Below are 9,265 nucleotides of genomic sequence, written 5' to 3'. Positions count from 1 at the left end.
ATGTTTAAAATACTGTCTTGTAGATAAACGGTAAGGTCCTGGCAGCAGGGATTTTCTAAAGTATATCACTGTTCTAATTAATGGTCGTGACACATTCTGATCACAATCAGGTTGCTTATTGCTGTCAAATGTTGTTGCACTTGTAATATCTGACCTTAAGATTTTTCTTTCAACCCAGGAAAAGAAGTAAAGTCGCATGGCTTGAACTAAAGTTAAGTTTCATTTGTCTTCTTATAATGTGTTGATGCAGAGGTGAACACTTATGTCATGTGTCTACATGTAGAGACATGTTTTTCTTTATTTTTATTCAGTATGCATTACAATCATACAAAGAAAACTGTTTTAAAGTGACGCAGAGGTTGGGGGCGTGGCTTAGCACACCCTCCCCACCGCGCTGAGCTCCACCTGCAGCAGGTTACACATTAATGGAAGAACCTGAACTTCCGGCCGGAAGAAAGTCACCGCGCACCCCGGGGAGCCACAGCAGCAACGGCGGCAGGCCGACATGGACCGACACCGGTACTTCATTTTCAACCAGAGGAGCGTGCTGGTCCTCGGCATCCTACAAGTGGCCTGTGCGGGTCTGTGCGTGGTGTGCGGCTTCATGGACGCCGTTTTCCGCAAGGACACTCCGCTGAGCTGCAGCAGGACCCCGCTGTGGGGAGCACTGGTGAGACATCCCAATGGTTTGGACTTAGGACTGGTCTCAACGCTGAATCACCTCACGGGCTAATCCTGGACCATGACGTCAGTACACACACTTTGCTACGTTCACACCGCAAGTCTTATGCTTAATTCGGAGTTTTTTTTTGTTTTTTTTTTGCTCAGATCCATTTTTCTGGTTCGCTGTTCACATTACCTTTTGAAAGGTGGCCTAGCCTATAAAAGATTTTATTGTTAACAATTACATCAGAAGCAGCACCCTGTTGCACTGAAGTTATGGAGGAAGTAAGCATTTTCGATTTTAGTTCAAAACGTTTGTGGAATGGCAGCCGGAACAGTAATGAGCAGGTGCTGAGGAGAAGAATTAAGAGAAAGAGAGCCAAATTTGCTATTTTGGCCTTTTGCAAGGTTATGGCTGCAAATTCACTACAGAGGTCTTTGTGGATGCAGAGATAAAGCCAGAAGTGGTGGGACTGAGTAGTTTTTTTTTCTTTTCAAAAGGTCACCCCTCTCTCTATATCTATATTGACTTGCTCCATCACTGTTCTCCATTTTGTGGGCCTAGTAAAGTTTCTAGTTTTATTGTCTGTGTCTAGGGCTAACTCCCACCAGCGCATAATTGTGACAAATGTCAATGATAGACTTAAAAGTCACATCAAATCTGCCTTGTCTGTTCACACTGCGGCCGCATTGAAGAGAAAAAAAAACTAGACCTGGGTCTGACTCAGGACCACGTATGGAAGTGTTCTTAATCTGATTTGAAAAAAACAGATCTGGGCAAGATTTAAATGTTCACACTACTTCTGAAGAAGTCTAACCTGGTCACTTGACCTCCAAAAAAAAAAAAAAAAAAAAATCAGATTTGGGCCACTTTTACCCGCAGTGTGAACTTAGCTAAGGCTAAAGCGAAAAATGCTTACTTCCTCCATGACCTCCCTAACCTTAGTGCAACAGCGTGCTGCGTCTGATGTCCTTGTTATTGCTCTTTTGCGCACGTGGGTCAGTTAGAAACTGCAAACTCTTCATGCTGGAATCTAATAAAGGCCACATTTTAAAAGGTAATGTGAATAGGCGAACACAAATTCAGCATTAAGACTTGCAATGTGAATGTAGCCCAAGTGTCCCGAATGTTAAACCTCATGGAGAAGTTGTCTCTTCCAGATCATGGCCTGTCCAGGTGTGCTGGCACTGTTCGCCTCACAAAGGAAAAACTCTGTGCTGGTAGGTGTGACAGGTTCTCTTTTTATTTCTCTGGTCATTAAGTTATTTGTTAGTTAGGGATGAGTACAGAGAAACCTGGACAGATGCAGAGGCTTGTCCGATCCCCTACACTTGTGTATATGTAGGTATACATTTCCAACAGCAGCCCCATGATTAATAGTTCAAATAATAAATCAATGATTAATAGAACACTACTCCTCCTGACAGTTAGTGAGAATGTGAGAGTCAATTTAATAAAATTACCTTACCAGGGGTATCCCGATCGGTTGTTTAACTGATCGGGAATCAGCAGCAGCGCTTGAAGTCTCTGTTACAGTAAAAGTCCTGCATTGACAATGTTACCTAAGTAAAAGTATGTACATATGTATCAATCATCAGGAAAATGTACTTAAAGTAGGCCTTCTAAAAGTAAAAGTACTTACCGTGTGTTGGCGGTTTCCTATAACTAACCCCAGTAAATTCTACACCGTTCTACGTAGAAGCACCGAGTTAAATGAATTAAGCAAGTAACTTTGTTAAATGAGTTACTTTGCTTACTTAGTTGTATTTGTAAACAATACAATTTGAAATATCGGATCTGTACTCTGTATCTGCAGATATTTAATTTCTTTTTTTTGTTTTTTAAAAGGATTGGTTTCTGGGGTCAAAAGCGCTGGTCGGGACATCCCTACACCTTACTGATTAACATGAACTGTAAAATTCTTATAGGAAAAGGTGCATAAATGTATTTTTTTTTTTTCCAAAAAGTGCTCTAAGCAGTGGAGTCCCTGAATTAAGCCTGAGGCTACCAGGAACTTTATTTGAAGAGGAAATGGAGAATTTGCCACTTTATCCTGACCCAAACTGGAGCTTTTAGGTCAATAGAGATCTCAGAGAGATTTGATAACGATATATTATTAATGTGTCTTAACAATCTTTATGGATCTGTGAGATTTTATTCTAAATACATACTGAGGGTGACATTTTTAGTTTTCAAATCAACTTGTGAATTATCTTTGGTGGGCAAACTTTATAACGGCCTAAACTGTGTTCTAAGTGGATTACATTATTCTGATGAAATTGGATATAAAGGGACACAGAAAGACAGACAGACAGCTTGTGTCCTTGTGTCCCTGCAGGTGAGAGCGATGGTGCTGGCAGCAGGACTGTCCTGTGTGGCTGCAGGCCTCATTTCAGTGTACTCCTGTCTCACGCTGTCGTACGGGGAAGAGGACACAGATGTCTTCCACCACCACCACAGTCCTCAAGTGGTACACACACACCTAAAGTTTTAAGTGGTGAATGGTGTAGTTGAATGGCGTTTGATCAATCGGGGCTATGCAGCAGGAGAATCTGAACGCTCATAGGCTCACTTGTCTCACCTGAGGCTAAGTTGCATCTATTCCTGTCTTTTGATTTTGCTCTGTGTGAAACACTTGCTTCCCACTCAGTGTGTAGACACCATGTCAGTCTGCTGTTTCCACTTCAACTGTTCAGAAAATGTGTCTTCTGTAAGTCCCTGAGCTGTTACAGAGCAATATCTCTATAACCCCAAAGGTTCCTGGTGTACAGAGGGTTGTGACCCTCTAATCTTTAAGTGTCAGGTTGCTTCTCAGAAGTTATGACTACTAAACAGGATGTCTTCTGTCTTCGCGTCTCTGCTCAGACATTTGTCCTCCATCGGATGGTGAAGGGGGCCAACGCCACCATCCTACTGACCTGCACTATCAGCACGGCCCTCTCCTCACTCATCGCCTATGTGGGCTGCCGCAGTCTCCCCGGCTGTGGATGCTATGATACCAAAACAGGATTGGTAAGCAAGGGCCCAGTCATCTCTCTTTGTCTCTCGCTCTCATTCAAAAAATTCTCATTCAAACCTTTTAAGGACACCAATTTTCTTTGTGAATAAATAATGCATTATAAATAAATAAATGTTCTTCCTTAAAATACAGGGGGCATAAGTATGGACGCCCCTTGTTAATTTCCCATTGAAGCAGGCAGATTTTTATTTTTAAAGACCAGTTATTTTATAGATCTAGGATACTATGCATCCTGATACAGTTCCCTTGGCTTTTTTAATTAAATTACACACACCCCCCCCCACATCATCACAAACCATTCACCATACATAGAGATAGACATGGGGAACTTTCCATAAGTTCATCTCTCAATGCAAATCAAACTAGCTATTAAGCTAACTGAAATAACAACAAGACAATCTCTATGTATGGTGAAGGGTAATTATATAAAAACAAGCGGCTGCTTATTTCCAGCCAAAACTACAAGCCTCTGTCTTCTAGATGCACAAGATTGAATCATGGTGAAGGACTGAGGCTGAGCCTGTAAAGAGTGATATTATCTGTGTGTGTTTTGCAGGAAACACTGGTTCCTCAGTGTGACCCTGGGGACACGGAGATGGTTTGTACATGGCAAGGTAAGAACTCATGATGTCTTCAATTGCTGTTTGGCCCTCGGCAGTCATGCAGTGGTGTGACGTAGTCCGTGTGTGTGTTCAGCAAGGGGGGGCGACGACAGGCTTTTCAACTCTCCTGCCCCGTCCAGTGACCAGGGCACCACTGAGGAAGAGGACGGCCCGTCCAAACTGCCTCCGTACAGCAGGCTGACTTGAAGGGGAGGGGGTGGTTGTAGATTAGATTACCCTATAGTTGTGCCTACACATTTTATTTGTGGATAGAGGGAGGAAGGGAAGGAAGAGATAGCCTGTTGTTTATTTCCTCTTTGGCCAAAGATTTATGGCGCCAAACTCCTTTTGCCAAAGTTGAGTATCTGAACTCACTGTGTATGTGACATGCCTTACTGCCTGTGTGAAATTGTGAAATGTGTTCTCAGTATATAAATTCAAGACATTTTATGTGTATTTAATAAATAAAAGCTGACCACAGTTTTAAATGTTCAAGGTACTTTTATTACAAACCAGTCTAACCTCGACCCAGTAGTTTGGTTCTTAGTCACTGTGAAGGCATAGCATTTTTCTTTCTGGGCAATGAGAGGAGGAGTATTGTGTGTTCATGGCTGAAGTGAAGATGAGGCAAAGGAAGTCTTAGTGTGTGTGTGTGGGGAGAGGGAGGGGCGCGGCATGTATTGAAAACAAAGGACACTTTAAGAAAGCAGCAACCAAACGTAAGCCAAACAACCAGTCACAGTGAGTAGTAATGCAGAGCGTGAACTGTGCACGGTAACGCCACCAGCTCAGGGATTTAACAGTGACATGCTTCCATACAGGAGAAGCTGGGGATGAAGGCAGCAGCCTTGATGTACCTGCAGAGGTGCACACTACAGAAGAAGGGCCTTTCCCTCTCCGATGGGCGGGCTGACCCCACACTGGCACCAGTTAGTCCCATTCTGCAGTGTACAACAACCAGTAGATAAAGAAAATAAAGATAAAACGTTAACGATCCCGAGCCTTGCACAGGGTTACCCTGACTCTGGGAGGACAACCAAATCACTGATGATGTGATTATTTTTCATGGCACGCAGTGCTACCACTCGCAGCAATGTGAGAGATTACTTTAGCACTATTTTTAAAGCACTACTTTTCTTTTAGAACAGCACGTTATTTCTTTAAATATCTTTCCAGAGCATTCATCAGTAAGTTAAGTCATTAGTTAGTCTGGAGCCCTGCAAGAGAGAGAAGTAACTGGGTCGTGTGATACAGCAGAGAGTGGGGGGAGGCAAGAAGCTCCCAGCTGCCCCCACACTGAAACACATCAAGAACCGAGCGGTCGAGTATTCCATTAAGATTTGGGGTAAACCTGGATGGGATTACTTTGGCGTATTAGGGTTGTTGTTCAATAATCCCTCTTATCACTGAGTTGGCTCAGCATGTGCTGCCAACACAACATTGATATGAAGAATCACAGTTTTTGATCATTGAATTTAAAGACATCTTTTCACTAAAATGTACTGTACACGTATGGTCAAGACTGATCCGCAGCTGATTGTGATAACACATTCAGCAGATACATAGTTTCTAAATATTTGAAATATTGCCTTTGCAAATACATTTTTAAAGAAGGTAATGCATTCACAACTACACGTGCCTTGATGAGAAACACTGCAGGTCACCTTTAGTGAGATGGCTGAATTAAAACCAAATAGATTGTATTATAATGTCTTCTGTTAATATATCATCCTCATATAGTGTTGTGCTGTTTTAGAAAGACATTTCTATGGCAAATCATGTATTAATACCACTTTGAAGCTCAGCAGTGCAGGCTCCAGACAAAAATTAAGATTGAAGGTGAATTGACTTAGAATCAGATTGTCGGCCTCTTGTTCAGGATCCTTGTTCAGGGTTTTCAGAAACAACAATTGTACTGTAAATACCACTTTAACCCATTTAAAGTCGTTTATGAAGTTAAGCACAGGCTTTGGAGAGCGCTTCATCTGCATGTTTGTGCTGATTGTGAAGCCATTCAACCGATCCTCCGCTCTTTCCCTTTTCATTCTCTGGGGTCCTGTGCAGCCTCAGCAGCTGCTGCAGCCCCAGCTCCTGGCCCCGTCTCCCCCATCATCCCTCCCCCTGCTCAGGTGGACGGTACCCTCTGATCCCCCGGGCGGCTGGCTCAATACAAGAGGCTTCTGAGACTTTAGCTTGTGGGCCACCGTCATAAAAATAGCCTCAACGTGGTCACTGTTTCCTCCGTCACAGCTTCCATCTCCCTGGCTGTTTGGGTTCTTTGCCGACGTCTCAAACAGGGGCATGGAGTGGGAGTCGGCAAACTGCTGCGCCACGTCTGTGCCCACTTGGACAGAGTCTTGAAGGTCGCACTTGTTTCCGACCAGGATCCTGGGTACCTCTGTGCCCAGAGCGTGCTGCTTGCATTCCTCAATCCAGGCCGGCAGGCTGCGGAAGCTGGACGCGTTGGTCACATCGTAGACAAAGACGACAGCATGCACGTTGCGGTAGTAGTGCTGCACCATGGACTTCCTGAAGCGCTCCTGACCTGCAGTGTCCCACAGCTGGATCTGCAGGGGGAGGGGATGGGGGGGGGGGAGAAACGAACAATCAATTCCTTCTAAAAACAAGTAACAATGTGCTGTGTGTATCACAGTACATTTGGGGGGTTGGGTCTTTTTTTTTTTAATAATGGGATTTAAAACAAATCTAGAAGAACTATGGAATCTTCCCACCAAACCCCATTCAAGTGTATTAGTCAACGTGGCTCATCTTCTTCACTTCTTTTGTCCTACACATGCTGCCAGGTGTGTTTTGCTTTCAATTAAAGGTTTACTCGTCTTTACTTTATTTAAATCGTGTAGGTTACTCAACACAGGGATTACTATACAGCGTGTGAAATGGTTTAATAATGTTGGAAGAGGTTTTATAAAGTCAACAACCCTGATGATGTCATTAGGGTTCTCTCAGATTGAACTAATATGTGTATGTACAGGAGCGAATATTGATTTTAAAAAGATTATATTGGTGTGAGTATTTGGCGACGGGGGAAGGCCTGGGGTCTGAGCTGACCATGGAGGGTACAGTATATGCTCTGTGTGCACTGTAGCCGTTAGCTGTTAGGGCTCCCATTCTCATCCAGCCTGTCTCTCCCTCTGGGGTCCGCTGATCAGCGCTAGGAGCTCTCCGGCCCCTTACAGTGGCAGCAGTTAGCCAGTTAACAGTCTGTTATACAGAAATAACAGGCCGATAAATGCTGCGATGGACCAATAACAATAGAGTATTCAACCAAGCCATGTAATAAATATACATAATTGTCTATATTTCTTGTAAATATAATGTAGTTTTACATTTTATTTATAGTGCTAATTTAAAGTGTGTTCAATTTTATTTTGTCAATACCCCTCCATTAAAAACTACCTCTCATTGTGCAATCCTGAATTAGGGTTATGGTTTAGGATTATAATAAACCCTACAGACTGGAGCACCCTGGGATTTAGAGGCACATAACTCTAATCTACCGCATCCTTTCTGATGCTGACTTTGGACGGTGCCCCTTTAACAGTTGGTTGCTCAAAACAAAAGGGACTATTTACTATTTAAAAGGGGTCATCTAAAAAGGACCAGTAGTCAGTGAACCGGCAGCACTTGTTACTCCTCATTGCCCTTGAGCAAGGCACTTACCTCTCAACTGCTCAGTGGCCCACAAAGAAGTACCTCGCCTTGATTTAAGACGTTAATAGGTGAATCTGTCCTGCTCTCCCTGTGATATATTTTCACTTCAATTTTAATTACAGTGTCAAATCATAACTAGTTATTCCAAGACAATATAGAAGGATGACATAAAACAGTGAGTGGCTGTCTGCAGTGCACGCCTTGATTTGAGATGCTAATCAAATATATATATATAAGGATGAGAGTTAAATATAAATATTATAATGTATATTGTAGCCATGAGCAGAGTTGCTGCAGTACACACCTTGATCTGAGATGTTATTCTGATCTACCTGAGGATGAGAGTTAAATATAAATATGTATGATGTACAGTGTATTGTACCCGTGAGCAGACTGTCTGCAGTGCACACCTTGATTTTCTCGCAGTCGATCTCGACAAGCCTCTCCCGGAAATCCACCCCGATGGTGGCCTCGGTCTTCTCGGGGAACCTCCCGGCAGAGAAGCGGTAGGTGAGGCAGGTCTTCCCGACCCCCGAGTCCCCGATTACGATGATTTTAAAGATGCGAGTCCTCGGCGGCGGAAGCGTCGAGCTCGGCAGAGTACCGCTCTCCGCCATATCACACCAACAAGCTGCCGGCTGCCGTTAGCAGTCCGCAGGGAAGCCTTCAGCAGCGGCTCCCACCGGCGACAATCTGTCCAGCTCCCGGTACCGCTCCCCGGTACTACCGCTGCTCCCGGTACTCTGCTTCCGGTAGGCCTGCCGTTCTTGGGTCACAGATGAAGCATCCCTTCACATAAGGTTAATATACATCCCGTATAGTTTTCCTAAAAACACTCCCAGTCCTCCTCAGCTGTGAAGCCACGTACTTGTTGTCCAAGCCCATGTGTTCTCGCGAGATAAATATGTGCAGCATTCACTGTCCCGTGGGAAATATTGTATAGTCGAGCTTCATACCATCCCACTGTAAGCGTTAATTTAACAGGCTACATCCACGTCTTAAAGTGGTGTTGTATTGGTCATGATGCTGCAATAGCAATCCGCTTCTTTATTGTCAGCAACATCCTCTGTAGTTTCCATAGACCGTCAATAATATAGGCTAGCCTACTGTGTTTCTCGTGTTAGGCTGTGAGGAGTTTAATAAACTACTCAAAGACAGGAAATATTAACTATCATTACTAATAAAGTCATTTGTGGGCACCTTTCTTGCTCTTACATCTCATTTCATTCTTGAGTCAGTCACATTCTTGAGTCATATCTGCATCTGTGAATGAACACATTTGATTTGTTGTTTCAATAACACTATACA

At 43.5% G+C, this 9,265-nt stretch overlaps 2 protein-coding genes across 3 annotated transcripts; one reads left to right on the top strand and one right to left on the bottom strand.

Annotated features, from left to right (window-relative positions):
• The first annotated feature begins 381 nt into the window (after window positions 1-381).
• On the top strand, window positions 382-4,768 carry zgc:113425 (uncharacterized). Of its 2 annotated transcripts, none has more exons than XM_032527755.1 (6): window positions 382-670; window positions 1,825-1,884; window positions 3,003-3,134; window positions 3,530-3,676; window positions 4,240-4,297; window positions 4,384-4,768. In XM_032527755.1, exons 1-6 carry the CDS (start codon window positions 506-508, stop codon window positions 4,485-4,487), a joined length of 666 nt encoding a protein of 221 aa, XP_032383646.1. In that variant the 5' UTR covers window positions 382-505; the 3' UTR covers window positions 4,488-4,768. The 2 variants fall into 2 exon arrangements, with proteins under 2 accessions (XP_032383646.1, XP_032383645.1); XM_032527754.1 differs by having other exon boundaries at window positions 4,380-4,768.
• A 2-nt stretch (window positions 4,769-4,770) lies between these two features.
• rab33ba (RAB33B, member RAS oncogene family a) lies at window positions 4,771-8,901 on the bottom strand. Its single transcript, XM_032527750.1, has 2 exons — window positions 8,368-8,901; window positions 4,771-6,852 (listed from the first exon to the last, which is right to left on the bottom strand). The coding sequence occupies exons 1-2, from the start codon at window positions 8,572-8,574 to the stop codon at window positions 6,352-6,354; spliced, it is 708 nt and encodes a 235-aa protein (XP_032383641.1). The 5' UTR covers window positions 8,575-8,901; the 3' UTR covers window positions 4,771-6,351.
• Between the last annotated feature and the right edge of the window lie 364 nt (window positions 8,902-9,265).

Source organism: Etheostoma spectabile, chromosome 10 (genome assembly GCF_008692095.1).
Source record: "Etheostoma spectabile isolate EspeVRDwgs_2016 chromosome 10, UIUC_Espe_1.0, whole genome shotgun sequence".
Classification (NCBI taxonomy): Eukaryota; Metazoa; Chordata; class Actinopteri; order Perciformes; family Percidae; genus Etheostoma; species Etheostoma spectabile.
This window is presented reverse-complemented; position numbering and strand designations above follow the sequence as displayed.